This window comes from Scylla paramamosain, chromosome 7, assembly GCF_035594125.1.
Source record: "Scylla paramamosain isolate STU-SP2022 chromosome 7, ASM3559412v1, whole genome shotgun sequence".
NCBI lineage: Eukaryota > Metazoa > Arthropoda > Malacostraca > Decapoda > Portunidae > Scylla > Scylla paramamosain.
The window spans coordinates 10,555,001-10,577,733 of NC_087157.1; the positions used below are offsets into that span (position 1 = coordinate 10,555,001).

The 22,733-nt window shown below is 35.9% G+C and overlaps 1 protein-coding gene and 1 long non-coding RNA gene across 3 annotated transcripts in view; one reads left to right on the forward strand and one right to left on the reverse strand.

Annotated features, from left to right (window-relative positions):
- The window catches only part of LOC135102066 (uncharacterized), a 10,686-nt gene extending 4,490 nt beyond the window's left edge, over nt 1-6,196 (forward strand). The window contains exon 3 of the long non-coding RNA XR_010269510.1: nt 5,936-6,196. This is a non-coding gene — a long non-coding RNA (uncharacterized LOC135102066). The remainder of the gene's footprint in view (nt 1-5,935) is intronic.
- LOC135102061 (kinesin-like protein Klp98A) lies at nt 6,036-22,504 on the reverse strand. Of its 2 annotated transcripts, none has more exons than XM_064006732.1 (24): nt 22,172-22,504; nt 20,179-20,248; nt 19,449-19,553; nt 18,952-19,074; nt 18,522-18,604; nt 18,166-18,328; nt 17,228-17,397; nt 16,595-16,815; nt 16,111-16,298; nt 15,806-15,950; nt 15,530-15,672; nt 14,703-14,832; nt 14,193-14,358; nt 13,905-13,965; nt 13,564-13,703; nt 11,394-12,423; nt 10,911-11,092; nt 10,646-10,786; nt 10,103-10,154; nt 9,243-9,345; nt 8,648-8,736; nt 8,106-8,204; nt 7,114-7,197; nt 6,036-6,787 (listed from the first exon to the last, which is right to left on the reverse strand). In XM_064006732.1, the coding sequence occupies exons 1-24, from the start codon at nt 22,216-22,218 to the stop codon at nt 6,641-6,643; spliced, it is 3,882 nt and encodes a 1,293-aa protein (XP_063862802.1). In that variant the 5' UTR covers nt 22,219-22,504; the 3' UTR covers nt 6,036-6,640. The 2 variants fall into 2 exon arrangements, with proteins under 2 accessions (XP_063862802.1, XP_063862803.1); XM_064006733.1 differs by having other exon boundaries at nt 13,564-13,700; nt 22,172-22,501.
- Between the last annotated feature and the right edge of the window lie 229 nt (nt 22,505-22,733).

Consider the following 22,733-nt stretch of genomic DNA (forward strand, 5'->3'; position numbering starts at 1 on the left):
TTATTTTTTTATTATTTTATTTATTTTATTTTTTTTTACAGTAATGAAGGCAAATCTGGGAATAAACTCCTCATCGTTTAGTGCAAAATGGTCAATAACTTTAACTGAAAAATGTAGATTCGAAAATAATTACTATAACAAGCTATCAGTAAAAGTTTTATGGTAACAAATGGAACTCATGTGGCCAGTGGATTTATGTCGCTGTGCCCGTGCACCAGTACTATAAGTTGTGCAGTCTATATTTCCCTCCAAAGCATTTTATGTAACACTGCCCCAGGTAAGTGCCAGGTGTAACATTAAGAAAAACCACAATCTTCTGCAACTGCCTTTACCATTCAGCCAAAATACAGAACCATATAATTACGTAGTTTGTACAAACTTGTCACCATCTTCTGCATACTCCATCAAAATCCAAAGTAGAATATACAACACTTCATCAAGGTCAAAAATAGAATATACTTAATAGCATTGTAGTTCATAATTATTACATCCATCATGAGAATCTGATAATGGGGAAAAAAAAAAAAAATACCAAACTGATTAATAATACCTGTGATGTAATAAAGTATGTAAATGAGAAGTACATTCTATGGTTCTGAGTTTTTTTGTTTTGTTTTTTTTTGAGATCTGTGAATAAAAACAACAGTACTAATGTAAAGGCAACCATTTTGTTATAATAAATGATATTTAGAACTTGTGATATGGATTATACATTAAAAAAATTGCATCAACTTTGAAATACACAGCCAATGACCCATTCATTAAAAATGGGAAGTGTGTCTGTGTGTGTGTGTGTGTGTGTGTGTGTGTGTGTGTGTGTGTGTGTATATATATATATATATATATATATATATATATATATATATATATATATATATATATATATATATATATATATATATATATATATATATATATACACACACACCCCCAATGTACATTTTCAGTTTGTTGACTGCCTAAAGAATAAACCGTATATTATTATTATTATTATTATTATTATTATTACACACACACACACACACACACACAAGGTGTAGTCATAAAGTATCTGACCTTTTAGCCAAAAAACAAATAATACTAAAAAACTCAATTTTTATTTAGTCCCCTTCAAAGTGTTCGCCTTTGGAGTCTACACACTTCTGCCAGCATTCCTACCACTGCTGTAAACATTTCTGGAAGTCACTTTTAGGGATGCTGTAGAGATGTGCCATCAAATTATGCTTAATGTCCTCTGTTCACTAAAATCTTCTCCCTTTGAGTGTATTTTTGAGCTTTGGGAATAGCCAAAAGTCACACAGAGCCAAGTATGGGGAGTAGGAAGCCTGACAAACAAGTGGTGTGTTGTTATGATGGAGTTGCTGGTTCTTTGCTGCCCATAGGTCGGGTTGTTTTTGCCACACAGCTTCACAAAGGCAGTGATGAACCCCCAGGTAATATTCTTTGTTAACTGTCTGACCTTGTGGTGGAAATTCATGGTGTGGTATAAAAAAAGTCATCATTAGTTTAACATTGCTGCACACCTGTCTTGCTTTCTTTGGTCTTGGCAAGGATGAATGCTTCCATTGGGATGGCTGCAGTTTTGTTTCAGGGTCATAGCCCATGTCTCATTGCTAGTGATGATAATGTTCATAAAGTTCTGATCTTGGCTAGCACACTCCAGCATGTCGTGGGAGATTTCCTTTCTGTTTTCTTTCCGGTGGTCAGACAGCAACTCTGGTACAAATTTGGCTGACATCTTCCTCATGAATAAATCTTCTATTATAATTGACTAAACTGACCCATGACTGATTCCATCTTCAGCAACAATCTCCTCAATAGCTACATGGTCTTCATAGACTTTTTCTCGAACCTTTGCAATCATTTTGGCATTTCTGCTAGTTGATGGTCTGCCGCAACGTGGCTCACTGTCCATTGAAGTGCAGCCATCTTTGAACCAGTTACACCACTCCTTTATTTGTGTTTTTCTAATAGCATCATCTCCAAAGACCTTCTGAATTTTCCTGATAGCTTGGGGTTGTGTATCACCAAGTTTTTGGCAGAATTTAATACAGTATCAATGTGCTTGGTCATCTTGAATCAAGACTCAACATGTCACTGCGGGTGACTATCACCACCTACAGACATGAAAATTTCTGTGCATGCTCAGTAAGGATGCAGCCACCTAATACCCTTGTGGATTTTGCTCAAGCATTATTACTTTGTGCTAACAATTTCAGGGTTGGATACTTTTTGACTATACCTTGTGTGTGTGTAATATATATATATATATATATATATATATATATATATATATATATATATATATATATATATATATATATATATATATATATATATATATATATATATATATATATATATATATTACACACACACACACACACACACACACACAGATAGATGTAGATGAATAAATAGATAGTTAGATATATATAAGGTGGCCAACAAAAAAGTTTCAGGCCCTGAGCATTTATTTGCATTATATCACTGATTTATTAATTGAATTTACTCATGCTCCTCTAGTTTTTCAGATAAACAAAGAAGGGACTAAGCCAGTACTGCAATGATCACCACGTTCCTCTCCAACCTTTGAAAAAGTATCTTACGTTATTGATATGCATAATACTACACTTCGACTTCATTGAGTATTATTACATCACAAGAGTAGATTGTGCCATGACAAAAGATTAAGGACACTCCTCTGAGAGCACATACATCATGCAAGACACAAATACTCTTTGCTAGGGGTCTTTCTGATTTTATTAAGGAAGGGTATATGTGGATGAAAAATGCTGGAAGGTTAATAGTATTCAATTCACTTTAAGGCTACCAATGATCACATTTGCCTAATAAGTTTTTGTTAAAAAAATTTTCCTATGCTCAAACCAAAATTTCTATGATTCTGCAATTCATTGAAGGTGTGTGAAACCAGCTGGTAGTTAATTAGGAGCATTTTGAGGGGATGAATAACTTTGGGTTTAGTTTATTTTTACTGATAAATTTAATGTGACCATAATGATCATTATTATTATTTTCACCATAGTTATCTTTACTGCTGTGATCCCGTGCTGCAGTGGTTAGTTCACTCAGCTCACAAACCAGTGGGTCCTAGATTCACATCCCTGGACAACAGAGACAATCTGAGTTTTCCTCCTCCATCCCTGTAACTCCTGTTCACCTAGCAAAGAGCAGGCACAGGATGTAAGCCAAAGAGCTTTAAAGCTGCAGGCTAGCAAGAGTGGAAGGCCAGCACTCTGGTCCTCCTGCACATGTGTGATGGATAGAAAACAACAATCGTATCTGTGTGTGTGTGTGTGTGTGTGTGTGTGTGTGTGTGTGTGTGTGTGTGTGTGTGTGTGTGTTTACCTGCTACAAGAAATCAGGAGTGGTCTACATCACACCCTGCTGGACTAATGGGTGAGATCATTAAACAAAATTATCATTATTCATTACTATTACTGTAGTGACTATGGTAACTGGTACTCATTCTGATCTCTTGTAGTAAGCTTCCACACACACACACACACACACACACACACACACACACACACACACACACAGCCAATAGGGGGGGGGGGTCACAATTCCTTGATACAAGTCCCTACATGCTCTCTGCTGGGTAAAGAATGGATGGCTATAGCATAAAGAGCCAAAACAGCCCAGGATCACTTTAACAGAAAGCTTTAGAGTGAGCCAGTAAGTAAAATAAATGGGAAGGCCTCAAACTTTTCTGCTTATACACAGTGTGCAATCTATTACTTAAATTACTAACCTTCTCTTCTATAGTATAATATGACCTAGGTGCTGAATGAGACAAGTGTCTCTGTGTGTGTGTGTCTCTGTGTGTGTGTACAGGAGAGAGAGAGAGAGAGAGAGAGAGAGAGAGAGAGAGAGAGAGAGAGAGAGAGAGTGTGTGTGTGTGTGTGTGTGTGTGTGTGTGTGTGTGTGTGTGTGTGTGTGTGTGTGTGTGTGTGTGTGTGTGTGTGTGTGTGTGTGTGTGTGTGTGTGTGTGTGTGTGTGTGTGTGTGTGTGTGTGTGTGTGTGTGTGTGTGTGTGTGTGTGTGTGTGTGTGTGTGTGTGTGTGTGTGTGTGTGTGTGTGTGTGTGTGTGTGTGTGTGTGTGTGTGTGTGTGTGTGTGTGTGTGTGTGTGTGTGTGTGTGTGTGTGTGTGTGTGTGTGTGTGTGTGTGTGTGTGTGTGTGTGTGTGTGTGTGTGTGTGTGTGTGTGTGTGTGTGTGTGTGTGTGTGTGTGTGTGTGTGTGTGTGTGTGTGTGTGTGTGTGTGTGTGTGTGTGTGTGTGTGTGTGTGTGTGTGTGTGTGTGTGTGTGTGTGTGTGTGTGTGTGTGTGTGTGTGTGTGTGTGTGTGTGTGTGTGTGTGTGTGTGTGTGTGTGTGTGTGTGTGTGTGTGTGTGTGTGTGTGTGTGTGTGTGTGTGTGTGTGTGTGTGTGTGTGTGTGTGTGTGTGTGTGTGTGTGTGTGTGTGTGTGTGTGTGTGTGTGTGTGTGTGTGTGTGTGTGTGTGTGTGTGTGTGTGTGTGTGTGTGTGTGTGTGTGTGTGTGTGTGTGTGTGTGTGTGTGTGTGTGTGTGTGTGTGTGTGTGTGTGTGTGTGTGTGTGTGTGTGTGTGTGTGTGTGTGTGTGTGTGTGTGTGTGTGTGTGTGTGTGTGTGTGTGTGTGTGTGTGTGTGTGTGTGTGTGTGTGTGTGTGTGTGTGTGTGTGTGTGTGTGTGTGTGTGTGTGTGTGTGTGTGTGTGTGTGTGTGTGTGTGTGTGTGTGTGTGTGTGTGTGTGTGTGTGTGTGTGTGTGTGTGTGTGTGTGTGTGTGTGTGTGTGTGTGTGTGTGTGTGTGTGTGTGTGTGTGTGTGTGTGTGTGTGTGTGTGTGTGTGTGTGTGTGTGTGTGTGTGTGTGTGTGTGTGTGTGTGTGTGTGTGTGTGTGTGTGTGTGTGTGTGTGTGTGTGTGTGTGTGTGTGTGTGTGTGTGTGTGTGTGTGTGTGTGTGTGTGTGTGTGTGTGTGTGTGTGTGTGTGTGTGTGTGTGTGTGTGTGTGTGTGTGTGTGTGTGTGTGTGTGTGTGTGTGTGTGTGTGTGTGTGTGTGTGTGTGTGTGTGTGTGTGTGTGTGTGTGTGTGTGTGTGTGTGTGTGTGTGTGTGTGTGTGTGTGTGTGTGTGAGGATGGGACAAGCCATAAGCATGGAGAATCAGTTCATCACTGAACACTTTGATATCGTCTTCATCATGTCTTGGTACTTCAAAATGTCATGAAGGGTGATATCATAGTCACACTGAACACAACCTTTGGTCAAGGGAAGTTTACAAATCCACAAACAAATAACAGATCCATTCAAAAGTCAGCTTAGAAGAGATGACGGAGATTGTAGTGTTGTTTTCTAGTAATGTTCCATAAGTGATAAGTAAAGACTACAGCATGATATTTCTTAAGAATTCCAATTTTGCACCAATAAGTTTCCCCAACATTAACTACCTCTAGCCAGCCTACATGGACCAAGGGCCTGACACTCAGCTTTAACATTGCTTTATCCTGCAACAGCATTCATCTGACACAGGATACTCAAGAGACCAATGAATGTTAAGTGACTGACAGGTACAATACTCTGCTAATGGCCACAGTGAAAGCATATCAATACATGAAAACAGCAGCTCAGTGGATGAGGTAGAGCTCTGTGAATACCTCAGTAAAGCTATAGAAACCTTGAATGCCTTACTTGTGGGATTACTTAGTTGTTGTCCTTTGGTGAATGTGTGCATGTAGATGCCTTGTATTATCTACCCTTTTTGGAGACTATTGATAAGAGATTATTTAGTGGAACAATACTGTATGAGCTTGAATAACCATGCATGCCACACTAAGCATTTCTGAAGGTTCTGTTTATTATTCTATGCCATCTGTCACTCATGATCTTCACCTGCCACTTAACTCCAGATATGCACCCCTCACCAACATGGAAGTCAAGGTACGGAGAGAGGGGTGAGTAAGCTTCTACAACAACATGATGGACACACAGCGAGAGAGGAAGAATTACAATGACATTGTGAAAGCGACGGACACAAATCTTCACATTGCAAAGATGATGAAAATGAAGACAGATTATGGAGTGCATGATTTCCTAACTGCTATACAACACTCAAAAAGAAAAGAAATTGAAAAAAAAAAAAAAAAAAAAAAAAAAAAAAAAAAGTAAAATGTACGTACATAACTTCACAGTTAAACATTCTTAGTCTGAGATTCAAGTAAAATGCATCGACTATCTCAGAGCATTAACCATACAAGGAATGCTTTTTGTCTGAGTGTAATTATTGTCATTTTAATACAGTACTGCAAAATACTATTACTTAAATTATGCATACTGATGTCACACTATAAAAATCTATATATTCTTTTTTACATGTACAAAACTATCTATAAATAAAATGCTACATAAATTTGATATTATACAGTTTATATTATGTCTAATACTAACCTTACGTCTTTGAAGAGGTTTTTATGTTGGAAGCAATGTCCAATAATACAGCTGATGGAGTATAATTTTCTCTCTGAACTTGTTCTCAACAACCATTTTCATTTTTAAAGCCCCAAATTGGATGAATTAATATACCAGACAATAAACCTGGTAAATTATTCAATATACTAACTAGTTGAGTATCTTGACGTCTCAAAGACACCACGCTGAAAGAATGGCGAGAATGCAGCCAGTGCTGCTCTTGAAGGAGGCACCCCACAGAGAGGAGACCCTTCCAAATCACTACAGAGCACGATGAGCTGCTGCAAGTACACCTGGAACACACCACATATTACAGTTCATTACAAGACTGATTTCTAGAACAGGGACAGGAAGAAAAGCTTTGAAAGGGTAGGAGGAGGATGGGGTACAAGAAATAAGCACCAGGGAAGAGGGAGGACAGAGTGATGGATGGGCAGAGGGATGAGTTGTTTTAAGGCTACAATTAAGATTTTGTCTGAAATGGGATAAGGTAAGGATCCAAAAATTTTCATGTGTTGTTTGTTATTTCAGAAAGGACATGATAAAAGAGCAGCAGTAAAGTTCATACAAAAATTAAATGGTCTGATGATTAACAACATATATAGTTCAGCAGTTTTACCTCTAACTGCCCACGTCGTTCAGCCACAACTCTTTCAGTAAAGTTCCCAAAGAGACGTCGTGGAGGGAAGTAGAGGTCTTCAACCTGATGAGAAGTAATGAATCAAACAATGAATGGTCTTTGAAATATATTCATATGAATTATTGTTCTGGGTTGTATCTTCTTCATTTTGAAGTCAGGTCTATACAAACATGTCAAATCAAACCACACACATGCCAGCAATACATGTCCATTCAACAATTCTACACAAATACAATGCAAAATGAAAATTTAAATATCAAAGACACAAAAAATGGAGTTTTGTATGAATTAACTGATTCCTATCACCCTTCTTGAATCAATCTTTGATAATTCCCTTAAAATTTGAAATACTAGATAAGTATTCACTCATACTGACCTTCAGCAACATTTGTCTTCATTCAGCTTGCCTAAATTATAACAATACTAACATGCAAGATTGGTATTCCTTCTACCTCTCTGCCAGTCTGTGCCACAGCAGCTTCACTGTCACCAAGGAAACACTACCACCCACACTTCCACTAACTGCCACCTCTAGGTCAATAGTAAACCCAGAGAAATTTCCAGGATGATTATCAATTGGTAGATTATCAATTGACAAAAAAAAAAAAAAAAAAAAAAAAAAAAAAAAAAAAAAAAAATAATAATAATAATAATAATAATAATAATAATAATTACAGTAACATTCTTCATATATCTTACTATCAGCCAAAACTTGCTGACTTTTAAGAACCTAAAAACTTAAGGAAGCTGTCAAAGAATGTCAAAAGACAGATTTAAAGAGACCACTCTTGTCAGGATAAGAAAAAAAAAAAAAAAAAAAAAAAAAAAAAAAAAACATGCTGAGTTATGAAAAAAAATGTATTTCAGAGAATGAGTGTAGAAATATTTTGATAAATAAAAAAATAAAGGAAATAATAATAACTAAAGCACACACAAACACAATGGAAACAAAAAGGCCTATAATAACTTACCAGTTGGCCATACTTATGACACATATACATATGAAGCTCCCTAAATCTTCTGTATCTTCTGAACACAATCCAGGAGTCACTGCCAGCAGCAATCTTCACCTGTCAAGGAAAAGATAGCTTGTATGTAACCAAGGACAGACAATGATGTAAAAATTGCATAATAATGTGAAAATACAAATGAAAACAGTAAGTTGTATAGCCATGATAAATACTTCCTAACCATGAAGTGTGTGCAGTAATAAAAAAAAAATACAGTAAATTACAGCCAAGTATCCTCATTAGTTACCACTATTACATATTTTCCAGCTGTATCTCCTCTTAAATTGCAGTATCATCCATATGATTTTTACTAAAAATATGCACTTTGTCTAGTCTTTGGCCAAACTATAAAATATTTTATTTGAAATGCTTCATTCTTTTGTACATCTTGTATATATTACTTTTGCCATAGAAGACACAGCTTTTCAGTGGACTACTCTTTAGCACATTTGCTCACTGATTCTTTAAATCTCTACAATTCTTTTAAGTGTGAAGCAGCTTACCTCATATTCCCAGTGAGCTCCTGAACCAGCACCTCTCATCTCATACCCAGGTATGCACACACAAATCCCACACGACATGTCATAATCAGCTGTAAAGATAAAACATCAAACTTAATCATCACAATCTGCTAAAACTTTATTGTGTATTACCATAAACAATAAGAAAATGATTAAAGATCAAGATTCTAAATTTTCATTTGATTTCTCTTTGAAAACAATGTTTTCTTTAAAATAATCTATTACTTTTTAATACAAGTGACTAATACACAAACCTGTAGGCAATTTTTCTTTAAAGATTATTCACAAAAACTTCTTTGTTTTTGTATATATCTATATGTATGCATACATAGATTAAGGTTCATCTTATGAAAATGCTATAAAACCTCAAAGTATCAAAATGCAGGAAAATCAAAGCAGAGAGAGAGAGAGAGAGAGAGAGAGAGAGAGAGAGAGAGAGAGAGAGAGAGAGAGAGAGAGAGAGAGAGAGAGAGAGAGAGAGAGAGAGAGAGACTTTACTACGGTCATTCTAGAGAAGGGAATTAAGTCGATGAAAATAGATATGAACACTGAAAAGAAGAAATGATCAAATATTTACTTAAAGGAGACTGTAGAGGCCCGGGAGTAAGTAGTAAGTCATCAGCAGATGTTGCACTCTGGTACAGATGATTCCCAATTTCTCCCTCCATTTCATATCCTGCCTGAAAATTTATAAAAAACAAGAAAAGATATGTTAAATAAGATAGAGAGTAAGATTATTACAACAGGAATGGAGAAGGAATGCTCATGTTAGGAGAGCTAAATTAATTGTTCATTGTGAGGAGGAAGTTCAGGATGCTGTGAAGGGGATGAAAGGTGATAAAGTTGCAAGTTGGATAAATGTGCAGTCATATGTTCAAACAGTAGAATGTTGATTTAATGTGGATTAGGGTCCAAGAGATTTTGCTTTGAATTAATTTTACACTAGATTGAAATATTGCTTTCATGGAAAGGTTCTTATGGGAAGAAAAGTATGCACTAATTTCAATTAGCTTGAAATTCAAATTATTTGTTTTACACAGATTTTTGGTCTTTCTTTTAGGTGTCATTTTAAACAGACAATTTTAAATTGATTTGCATTATATCAACATTCTACTGTAGTAGAAGAATGATTGTTGTTTAAATGTGCAGTCACATGTTTATAAAGTATAAGAATTGTCACTGTTGAGTGGTTATTAAGATTGCTAAATGTATGTTCCTTGAGCAGTACAGTGCTGATAACATATCAATGCTGGAATCAGGAGTGGTGGTGAAAGTGTTATACGTTGTCATTAAAACATTAAATTTAAAAGGAAAATGGCAAAGCATTACTGAAGTGTTTACCAATGACATATCCTCCACCTAAAGTTATTAGTTTCACATTCATTTATCACTACACATAAAATTTATATGAACTTATAAAACAAGAACAAAACTCACACTCATTGAAGTATATGGTCTCACTTCTGATGGAGTCAACACTCTTATTCCCCTGTAATGCACAATTATATATATATATATATATATATATATATATATATATATATATATATATATATATATATATATATATATATATATATATATTATAGTAATATGTTTTCTTGTTAATATATCCTATGGCAATAACACATTTAACAATATTTCTTATTTCATTCATTACCAACATACACATCATACACCCAAAACACTTCTATGCTATTTAAATTTAAAAAATCACAAAATATGAACAAGCAAACACAGGTACTGGACCATTTATCTGGCAAGCTTTGAACTAAAAGTAATCCAGATTCCTCAATGATTGTTTTTTTTTTTTTTCCAACAAAGATTAATCTTTCTACTTTAAGGCTCAGAGGTTATGATGTGAGGATATGCTTATAGATGTGATTGTGAGAGCAAACCATATGCATGGATGCCTCTGCCTGGCCACTATAACTGTTTTTTCCTCACTTGGTCAGTCTCCCTGGTTTATAAAAAACTTACGAAGTCCAATGATCCATTGATGCACTCATGGACCGATATGTTTTTCTGTATTGAGACTTTGAGCTTATGGCTGCACTTTCTCTTGCCACAACTTCCTCCAGCACTCGTCTCTGCACTTCTCGCTCTATTAGGAGAGCTAACCTGTAAAAATATATCATCATCAGCATCACCAAAAAACAAAGTTATCTATTTACAAGTCCTTGTTCCTTCTGATAAGAAAATTCATCTCTGTGAGTCACAATTGCAACTTCATTTTCATTCTTACCTGTCTTCCTGGAAAAGGGATGAGTCAAGAGGAAGAGGAAGGTCAGAAGGTCTTTCAATATTCTGTGCTTGATCACCTTCAGAACCATTGTATGCAGAGTCTTGTCTCTCTGAAGATTGTTTATCAATCAATTGGTCTTCCAAGTTACCATAATGCTGTTTCAGTTCTTCAAGCTCACGGATCTGAAAGATGGATGGAGTAATCTTAAATAAAACTAAATAATCAGAGAGCTTGATTCAGAGCATGTGTTCTCTTGTTAACTTATCTGAACTTACTTATTCTACATTACAAACATCTCAAAGCCCTTCTGGTTTACCTATCACATTATATCAGCCTGACAAAACTGACAAAGACTGCTGCATGCAGATTTGGAACATGCTAGTCTAAATGATGATGATGATGATAATGATGATGATTATTTCATTCATATCTGTTATAATCCTAGGAATTACACTTGGGTTAAATTGTCAGCTACAAACATACCTGCTCATTGATACTGGTATTGCCCTCATCACTCTTCTCTCGAAGTCTAAGTAACACTTCTGCTGCTTTCTCAATATCAGCCTCTGGTGGTATCAGTTCACTCTTCTCCTTAATACTGAGTCCAGGATACCATTCAGAGGAGGCTTCTGTAACATTTTTCTGTAAATCATTATCTCCTGAGTTATACTGGGAACCAATGTGGACATCTGCAAAATCTTGAGTATTTTCTTTGGTGTTTCCATTATCAAGAAGCATATTATTATTAAGTGATCTGGAGACTCCATTATCTATATTACTTGGGTATGAATGTGAGCTCTCAGTATCACAAAATGACAGTACCTTCTTAACTTCTGGAGAAGACTCACTAACATCTGCCCCTGGTGAGGAAGATCTGGAGACAGTCTTAATATTCTTATTAAGAAGTCGAGATCTAACACTTTGGGAGTCGTTTTTCCTTAAATCATGGTTACTTTCAGCCTCAATAGGAGTTGAGGCTGTCTTCCCTTCTGTGGCATGACAGTCTTGTGGGTGGGTGGAATCATCAAGAGATGGAATGGGAGATAAGAGCAGAGCACCGAGAACCTCTTGCTGGACTTGAATGATCTTACTTTTAATGTCATTTTGATCCAAGTGGCTCGTACTTTTGTCATTTGTTCCTAAAGCATTCTGAACACAGGTATCAATTTCATTTGCTAAAGATCTAGGCTGCACAGCACTTACATTAATTTCATTACACTTAGAATGAGAGGGATGAATTTTTCTTGCATCATTATTAGGCACTTCAGAAATTGGTTCATTTTGTTGATCAACCAAGGCACCACAAGCACCAGTGTTTGAGTCTCCAGTATTCTTCACATTTCCTGAGCGAGGCACATCAAGAGGTAGAGGTGACAAGGGTGAGGTGAGATCATGTGGGTCTGGAGAGAGGACGGATGTAGCTGTGTAAAATGTGTCTGATGCAGGAGTGGAGTTGATGGAAGTTGTTTCTACACCTACATCTGCTTTTTTCCCGTCCAATGGAAGTGTCAAACTGTCAAAGAATTATTGGGCTTAATTAGAAAATGTAATACAGGGAGGTCCTGTTACACAAGCATCTGAGATATGAGAAACCAATGATACAAAATGAGTAAATTATGGACTACGTATTTTATACCAGTAAAATCTGATGATACAAGGTTCAGTCTGAAGCAAGTAAAATTACAGTTTAAAATGCATGCCTTCCTGCACACTTCCACTAACACAACCTGGCTGCATGGTGATGTATAATGATTCAAATGTGCAGGGACAAGTTTATGAGCACTGGAAGAGAATGGTGCACCCTTACCCAGTCCTGTACCTACCATCCATTCTCCCACCATTAATTACACACTGGTGAGTGTTATGCATGTTTTATGTTTAATTAATATGAAATCATGTTCTTTGTATGCCGTTTTCTTTTTCAGGCTGCTTTATAGATAGTTCTATAATATAGACATGTTTGTTACATTTGGAATTATACATTTTAGCATATGTAATGCACGTTTTAGCATAAGTATTGTACGTTTTAGCTTGATAAGGGTCACTGAACTTAACCCATTTTTGCTATTAGTTACATGTTTCACTATACATAGGAGAATTCACTATATGAGCAATTCAAATGGAACCTAACCACTCATATCATCAGGACCTCCCTGTACACGTTATAATACGTCTACTCTAATGCTCCAAACACATTAATGTCTAACCTTGCAAGAGAAAATAAGGGCATTATATAAAGTGATGATGACTGTTCACAAGAAGCTGAACTAAACAAGCTGGGTGAGACACTCATTCATAACTCCATTATTTTCTTATGTTTTCTACAAAGTTTTACAATGATTTAGGAATTCAAGTATTTTGTTACATTTCAAAAGGACTAAAAGGCACTAATTAAGTTTCAATAATGGTCAACTTATATAAAAACAAGCAAAGGACAGGATTTTTACATTAGACTTAGCAATTCAAGGATTTTATTACTCTTCATAAGGACTAAAATGGCATTAATTAAGTTTCACTACTGGTCAACTTATAATACCAGTATGTAGGGTAACTGAATATGAGCAACAGACAGCATTTTTACATTTCTTATCCTGTTCTCTCTTCTCTAATGTCTACCTCTTGCTACTGAGCACATTTTGAAACAGGTTCTCACCTTGACTTTCTGAGTGCAGGATTGGCATCAAAGTCTCCATTGTGGCTGCCAAATGGTGATGTGGGTTGACTGTGTGTATGAAGGCTGGTTTGTGTTGATATTTCACATAAATCTGTAGTTTCTGCTACTTTGGACATCTGCTTTCAAATGAACAAACAAATATGGAATAAGTAAGTAAACTAATATTCAACCTACAGAACATTTGAGTACTTGGGTAACTTCTGAGGCAACTGTCACTGAATAAATACACTGCCAAAGAATAAGTCATACATAAATACTTCACTATAATAGTTAATGCACATAAAACCTATAAGAATACTACACAGCAACACGTCACTAACCTTTGCAATGCGTGAGAAATTGCTGCTGTCTAAGTTAGTCCTTTCTAAATCACTATCCATTCTGAAAAAAAAAAAAAAAAAAATAATAATAATAATAAATAAATAAATAAATAAAATAAATAAATAAATTAATTAATTAATAAATAAATAAATAAAATAAATTAATTAATTAAAAAATAAAGCCTGAACAAAGACATAAATATTCCACAGCAGGTAACACAAACATAAGGGTAAAAACAAATATGGTCAAGATAATATGGTATAGCATGATAATATAGTATGACTCACCCTGATAAATTATCACATGATCTAACAAGGTCGGTGGCTGATCTGGACAAGAAAGACAGCCGGGATAGGTTGAGGTGACTCCTGTTTCCTTCCTTCCTCAGTCTTGCTGCTTCTTGTGGGTCATTGTACCGGAACATGTGACTTCCACCAAGCACAACCACACAACCTGCATCAAAGCATAGCTGAATTAAATTGATGTACATGTGCAATAAACCAGACGCATTCATCACACAGCAAAGATACAATAGAAACTTGATGCTTAGAAAAGGAGAGCTGGAGACAAGCTGGTAAGTATAGAATAATTTGAAACTACAAATCATTATAATGAGGTTAAATTCAAACTATAAGGAGGAAACAAAGAAATGTTGAAACATAAGTATTAACAGCGATAATAACAATACTTAAGAATATCATAATATCAGTACACAGACAATAATATCAAGCAATCTACTATGTTTACGATGAGAACATATTAGGATGATGGTAATGAGGGAGTATTTTGATACCAACCTTGAGTCAGTCGACTTGGTTTATCAACAAGTTGAGAATTGACCCAACACTGTGCATCAGGTTTTGATTCCAGTGTTGCTATGCCATCCTGCAGCTCTATTGTGCAATGCTCCTCCAAGACTTCACCTCCCTACAGAGATATAACAGACAATTAAACTTACTAGATTAAACACTTGATGAATCAGACATAGCACATAATTATAATAATAATAATAATAATAATAATAATAATAATAATAATAATAATAATAATAATATAAAAATAATAATAATAAAAATAATAATAATAATTATAATAATAATATAATTAGTCTATTTTCTAATATTTTATGATTATTTAATTGTGACTAATATGAAAAAAATAGAGGGGATGGTCTGCTTGTGAAAAATTGCCTAGGAATGGTCCAGCCTACATTTCATATATACCTTTCCTACACCCAATATAAAAAATTTCAATTAGTGATCACCAAAAACCAAACCTATAATTTTCTAATGATAATCTTACCTAACTGTATTTTTACAAGATTGAGTCAAGCTAGTAATGTTCCATCTTTTCAAGCTGATTTGTTGTATTTATCTTCAAAGCTAATGTTGTTGAGAATCTACTATTCATTAGTTAGTAATTTTAAAAAAGCAATATGAACCTAATACACATAAGAGATGAGAAATTCCAATAAAAACATACACTGCAGTTCATAAATATCTACCTTGATTCTTTTTTATATATAACTCCCCAATCCTTAGTCAGTTCTGTCCTTCCACCCCCTCCACTCAGAACATGGTGTAACTCAATGAATCTGTTGCTGAGCCTACACACACACTCATACCTCCAGCCTGATATCCTGAGAGGAGAGGGAACCGATGGTGGTGCGGCCGTCATTGAGATGGTAAAGTGTCACACCAGTCGTCAGCACGTTGTCATCAATCAAGACAAGGTGTGGCCGTTCTGAGTCTAACACCACACCCTGACCTGCAACACAGTTAAAATAAAGAAATACTTTTATGCAGGAAAATACACATAGTCAAAATGAAAGAAAAAATTAATATATAGTGGTCCATGAAAACAAAAATTTAAAATATCAATGAAGGATACTTTTACACACCAGCTTTCCGGAGGCCCAGGGTCTTCTGTTCTTGAAGGATAGTATGTGTCTCACTCCACCTTTCAGTCCACTGGTCAGTTAATTCCTTTTCTTTGGCTTGCTTTTGGCTTAGGGTCTCCATTATACTTCCCTTTTCATTGATGGCCTGAGAACAATGTTGATATCCTTTCATATATATATATTTAAACATAAAATTCACAGTATCACTTTCTGCACAACATATATATTATACATTTCCTTTTATCTTTTTACTAGTAAACATTCTTTATAGATAAAAAAGACAATTTGGCAACAATCTAACTCACCCCCAAGCCAACAACAGTGGTTTCCTGGAGCTGGAGCTTAAGATTTAAAATTTCTTCCCTGAGTTCTCTGATGAGCTTCACGTTGGGATCCTCATTAATAGTGGGCTTGTTGATGATGTTCTTTGCTCGGTTGGCATACCTCAATGTGCTCAGTGTCTCCCCATAATTCACATCAGCAGGAGATATAGCTTGAATAAGGAAATCAATATAAGATACAATGACATCAAGAGTTATATCAATAGTAATCATGTTCAGTATAATAGATGTGTTCTGCAGTCTCAGAATATGAAAGGATTTAGTATCATCTTGAACTATTATCTACATCATATGTAAAAGACCCATGAAAAAAAAATTAAAAATGTATTTCATAAAACAGTTATCAACGTACTCTGTGCTAGCCATGACAAAAATGTCACTGATATTGAAGATTTAGTCATTATAATTAATATGATGACAGCTTAATCTGGGAATGTCAAAAGCTTACTTGCTATCATGATTGTTTTGGAGTTCCCACCGAGAGAATCTTTTAATAACCAAGTAAGGACTGAGTCTCTGTATGGGATGAAGACATTCTTTCCTGAGATGGATTTGGCGGCCTGTTCTGCGAGGGCACTGATGACAGATCCCAGAGTCACCAGGGACTTATTGATGTGGGCACCTTCCTTCAGCCTCTGACCTGTTGCCCCCGTTGCATCTGCTCTTTCACTGAAAATCCACAATGCTGAGTACAGTGATGGCATATCCTCTCATCATATTCTATGTAATGTCATAACTAAAAGTGAATGAATCATACAATGGATTCCTGATTATTATCAATAACATTCTATATTTTGTGTAAACTACAGAGTAACATTTACAATCACAAAGAGAAAATAACTGAGTAATGTTTGGTAAAATTTTCATTAAATTCTCCTAAATTCTTTATAAATTTCCATGTATATGATAGCCATCATTATAAGCCTTATATGGCTTTAACATACCCATTAAAAAGACCATACAATGAAGAGACTTTTCTATTCTTTTGTCAGTACAAATACTGCGTGCAGTTTCCTGTACACAATACTGTTCCTGTCCCTGTTGGAATTGTACATTTACAATGTATGATGATATGCCATACCTGCCTGCAAGGTCAACAAGATGAATCTTGGAACGAGTTTCAAGAGGAACATCAGACATAAGTTTGGCCTGAATGAAGGTGACAGTAAAGATGGCATGACTTCTTGAGCTGGTGTCGTTCATGTGGGTGCTGGCTGTTGTACGATGAGAGTTTCCTTTCCTCATTAGTTCCTGCATGAAAAATTTTCAGAAATAAAAAGACCGAATTTAACTACACATCAAGATCTATTCTGAACAGTTAACACAAGCCCAAAAGTTTCTTAATGTTATAATTCTTCTCACCACTGCTCACAATCCTTCTTTGACTAGTTACTAAAATAAGGATCATACGTCACAGTAAAGGTTTTAAGTAAGACCAATATAACTTTCCATGGTATAAATAACAACTAAGCTGTAATACTTTTCAAAATAAGAAATATATTTGTTTTTATTAAACACACACACACAGCACCTAGATCAGGGATAGGCAAGACACTGTCTGACAGTGGGCCAACTTTGAAAGCAGGATACTTTGTAGCCCATTAAATGCATCTTGTGATATATATACTTATTTTACCTTACACAGATCACTATTATTTGGGTTCTGGTTGGCCATAGCAATATTATCTCCTAAGCTATTTCCCCAAAACATACATACAATCTACTACCATCCATGCAATAACTTGCTTGTCAAAATAACTGCCCTCACCTGGATAATGTATCTGTTGTCTCTCAAGGGACTCATTAATTTCTATTAAACTGATTCTGTGCAGTATGTGAATTAATATATATGATATGATTCGGTGGACCTAATTCATATTTATTTCAATCGTTGCTCTATTTCCCTGACCTTATAGACAACATTAGTTTCACACACAGACTGGTTATATATAGGCTTATTAATTCGTTGCATTAAATTGCAAATAGAAAGTGCAAAAACAAATAAAGAAGTCCACTAACCTCAATGTCTGGGTACTGCTGGACTAAGTGGACAGAGAGGTCCTGCACATATGGGCCCAGCTTGGGGTGTTCCCTCACACGGAGGGAGTGGGTATTCTGGGCACCGGGTCTCAGCAAGTCTTTCACTCGCTCATTATAGATCTCCAAATAGCTTACTTCCACTCTGTTGAGTTATATTGAAGCATAAAATATGTATGCATGAACATATACACAATATGAATAAGAGTACATCAAGGATTTGTTTGTTACATATAACTCATAGGTTTCTGTAATAATAGTAAGTACACTTACATCAATGATGAATAAATATCACAAACTTTCCTTTCTACTAAGGATATGTAGTTTATAGTACTCACTTGTATGTAGTTCCAGCCTCCCTTCCTTCTGCCATGCTTGAAAACAGAGCTTCACATATCCTAGGAATAAGTCCTGGATTGGACTGTAATAAAAAAAAGGCAAACAAATTTGGATTTTCCTAATTTCATACTGCAAACAAATTTGGATTTTCCCAATTTCATACTAAGTGCTAATAAAGCATAAAATAAATACATGTCAATAATCTCTTATCTGAAATGCTCAGGACCAAAAGTTTTCTTGATTCACTCAATGAAAACCACGATCTCATATATACAAAAATTAGGGTTCCAGTGCACTTGTATCAACAAAATAAATACCTAGCCATGAACAAGTGAGCTGACATGTTGATTTTCTATGTCAGTGCTTCACAGCGTAAAGTAATGAAATAAATAATATCATAAAAAAGGAGGAAAAGTTCCTATATCTCACCTGGGAGCCCATCATGGTGAAAGTTTTGCCACTCCCGGTCTGGCCATAGGCGAACACACAGGCATTGTATCCCTGGAGGGCATTGGAAACAACATCTGTTCCCAAGTCATCGTATATCTTAACCTTGGAAAGTAAATAAAAAGGGTTCAAACTTAGTGAAGATGTATGTATAAGGTACTGTATATAAGTAAAGACAAACATTGAGCCTAAATTCCTTGACAGGTTTTGCATCACTATACACTTATGCAAAATTAATATATAACATTCTATGATGTATATTTGCAATTTACATGAGTGGTGGATCTGCTTTAGATTTGATATTTTATTGCAACAGAAGATTACTGTATTTACATAGTGGTTTATTTAGACACAAAAAAAGAAGAAGAAAAAAATAAAATAAATAAAAAAATAATAAACAAATAAACAAATAAAGCAGAACAATAAACATAACTTAACAATTCAAACATGTTCTCAGATCTCTAGTGAAGCTTACACACCTGAGGAGCAAAGTGGTTGTCTGACTCCGTATGAGACCAGTAGGAATAATCAAATGTGAACTCTTTAACACGTTCCCTCGCCTCCGCTCCATCTCCAAGACTAATCTGAAAGGCAGCAACAAGATCATGAGGAGCAATGTCCCAGGGACGAGTAATTCAACCCAATAGAATTGTGTTGTGTAGGCAGCCTCAGGAATGTATCTGTATGAGGGTGAACTGTATTATTATTTATAATAATCATTTGGTTGTAATTTCTTTTTATTTTGTATCAATTCATCATTCATATCTACCTCACCATTACTCCCTCCTTACTGAGAAGCTGGCTGTTGAACTATTGCCAAAACCTCACACTATGGTGTTAGATAAGCTTCAGACTTTCTGATGTAGTCATTATACATTTTACTGCTTCCATGAAATTGAAATGATTTAGCAATACATATTAATAGTGCTCTCCAATGAAAGCAAAATGCAATTTATGATGAAAAGAATTTTTAAGACTATACAGTGTGCAGCAATAAAATCAATACCCACATGAGTGACACTAATACTTTTATCAAATGAAGGTTATACTGTGCTGAAAATTTCAAATGCTTTCATGTACTTGTCTAGTTGTAGACTTCTGTCAGTTGGCGATCTATCACACTTGATTGAACAAATGAGATGTATACTGGTATCTACTGCTTGTGATGGGTTATTAGCAAAAACTATCTTCTGAATAAGTTATACTTACCTTACTGTTAATGAGTTTTGTTTTCTTATCTTCAACTTCAACAATACAATGAGAACTCAAGTCCACTTCTCTGAAAATACAATGCATATACATAAGCACACACTTATGCCAGCATTTGGAAATAATAAATACTCATAATTTCCTTTACATATGTAGTTGATCTACAGCACAAAAACACACACTCTCCCCACACCAAATGTACATTCTTTACTAAAGCTATCTGAGAGCCGAGACTAGTAGTAGGCTGTTAAATTCTCATTTACTTCATTATTTGGTATATAACATGGTTCGACATGGAAGAGTGCAGAGAGAACCCAAAGGGTGGCTATGATGCTAGTCAATTTGTGGCACGGCAGGGCTGCAAGGTGGTAGATAAGGGTAATAAAAAAAGTTTTGGGGCTAGTTTATGGCTGGCATTCATACTAACAGATTAATCAGGATGAGATCATATGCTCACAGTGCAAGTTTGAAAAGCTGTGTCTTGTGATGCATGACTGGTTTTCCTTATCAGACCAGATGTGAGCATATTACATATCAAATTTAAATAAATAGAAAGAACTTCCTAATATGGATGTTCTCCTGTCAATTAACCTCAAAGCATAATTGTGAGTTCCTTCTACACAAACTTCCTAGTAGGGTCTCTGGTCTCCCCAACAGTCCACTGTTGGCATTTAATGATACAAAGCAAACATCTTTATTGTTGTGCATGCTGAAAGTTCACAGCTGACACAGTCAGCAAGTGGGCTGGATCATGCATGCACAGTTAACAAACTGGAACAAGTACCAATTTAATAACCTTTAAATCTTCTTTACCACCACTGATTAATTAACCACATTCATTAAAAATACATTTTTTACAAGCTTTTCCGAAGAATAATTCAACACATACCAATACGAAATCCCATCCTATCCTGTCCAGAAAACAGATGCTCATGTTTTCAAAGAAAAAGTCTGCCAACTTCTCTTGTGTATCATTTGTTTGTTTATTTGACATATTCTCCAGCCATGAGTCATAACATTTGGTTAGTTTTAGAGGGTCTCTTTATTAAGGCTGAGACTGCATAATAACAGCTAATTTGATGAGCATGGCAAAAAAGTAATGGACTAATTTTTAGCTTCACTCAGTTTCATTGGGATGGATGTGAAGCAATCCTTGCAGTCAGGGTCATTAAATGTTTGGTTAGATTTAATTCTGAAACAATCCTCACTGTTACATGATGAGGGTCCACTGGGAGGGCATGAAACCATCCTCACAATTAGGTTAAATGTTTGGTCAAGTTTAATTCTGAAATGTCTCACTGTTACATGACCAAGAGACTGAAATATGACAAATAGAATGTCTTTGAAAGTTGCAGGGAAATGACAACCCTCTGGTTAGTCTCAAATTGCTTTTCCTCCTAACACATTTGCTTCTCTCCCTAACACACACTCCCTTACAAGGGGAAGCAATGTGCTCTGTTATACAGAACCATATCTAGTAATTCATGGGATGCAGCTAACCAAAAAATTACTAAGTCAAACAACGTTTAGAACAGCAGGAGTGAGTTAGGGTGAGGAAGGGTGTGGTGGGGAGTAACTATTAGTCATCAGGTAGTACAATCAATTAGTCACCTGGTGCACTCAAGCAATAAATCATAAGGTACACTCAGACATTCACCAGGTACACTTAAACAATTAGTTGCCAGATAGTAGAATAGTATAGTACACTCAGATGGTCATCATGTACACTCAAACAATTAGTTACCAGGTAGTAAATTTACACTCAATTAGTCATCTGGTAGAACACACACACACACACACACACACACGATAGTTGAAGTTCACCTAACCTATTTTACTTTAACCAGCATGAAAAAGCCAACAGCAATTTACACAGGCAACACACACAAAAATAACCCATAATTCCAAGACAAGAGGGGAGGAAACACCAGACCTGTCACTCTGTTTACCCTCATTTAACCCTGATCCCTTATACACAAAGGTCATATATTACCTTTGATTGAAGGGCCGGACACGAACTGCCACCTTGACGGAAGCCATACTCCGAGAAATATCACAGACGCGCTTAACTGATCCAAATATCTACACAAGTTTGAAGCCTCGACACAGAAGCTCCATTTTTGTTTACATTACTACCTGTCCTGTCTGGGGTTCGGTCAAGGAAAACACACAGAGGGGTGGAACCTGATTCTTATTTAGGATCTTCGTTAATATTTCACGTTTAAAAAATAAGAGTAATGAGATGAAAGCACATAAGATCGTTTTTGTTTATATTACTACATGTCCAGTGCTTACAAGGTAGTTGACTCGTTACTGCCAGGGAGGGTATTTTATATTTTATGCTTTCTGTTGATAGTCCAAGGTCCAAGTGCAAAAAAAAAATATTGATAGTGAAATAAAAGCACGTTGGATAGTTTTGTTTATATTACTATTATTATGTCTAGTACTTGCAGCGGGTAGATGGGAACTGACAATTTTTTTTAGTCCCTCTGTTAATATTACAACTGTGAAAGTAATGTGTTATTAGATAAAAGTACAGGAGATATTTTTGTTTA

Bases quoted from the DNA above. Each gene is read 5' to 3' on its own strand.
- LOC135102061 (XM_064006732.1), bottom strand. From the start codon at position 22,218: ATGGCTTCCGTCAAGGTGGCAGTTCGTGTCCGGCCCTTCAATCAAAG. The intron at 16,816-17,227 runs GTATGGCATATC...GTGGATTTTCAG, and splicing joins CTTGTTGACCTTGCAGGCAG to TGAAAGAGCAGATGCAACGG. The intron at 11,093-11,393 runs GTATGTTTGTAG...TCCATCTTTCAG, and splicing joins ATACCAGTATCAATGAGCAG to ATCCGTGAGCTTGAAGAACT.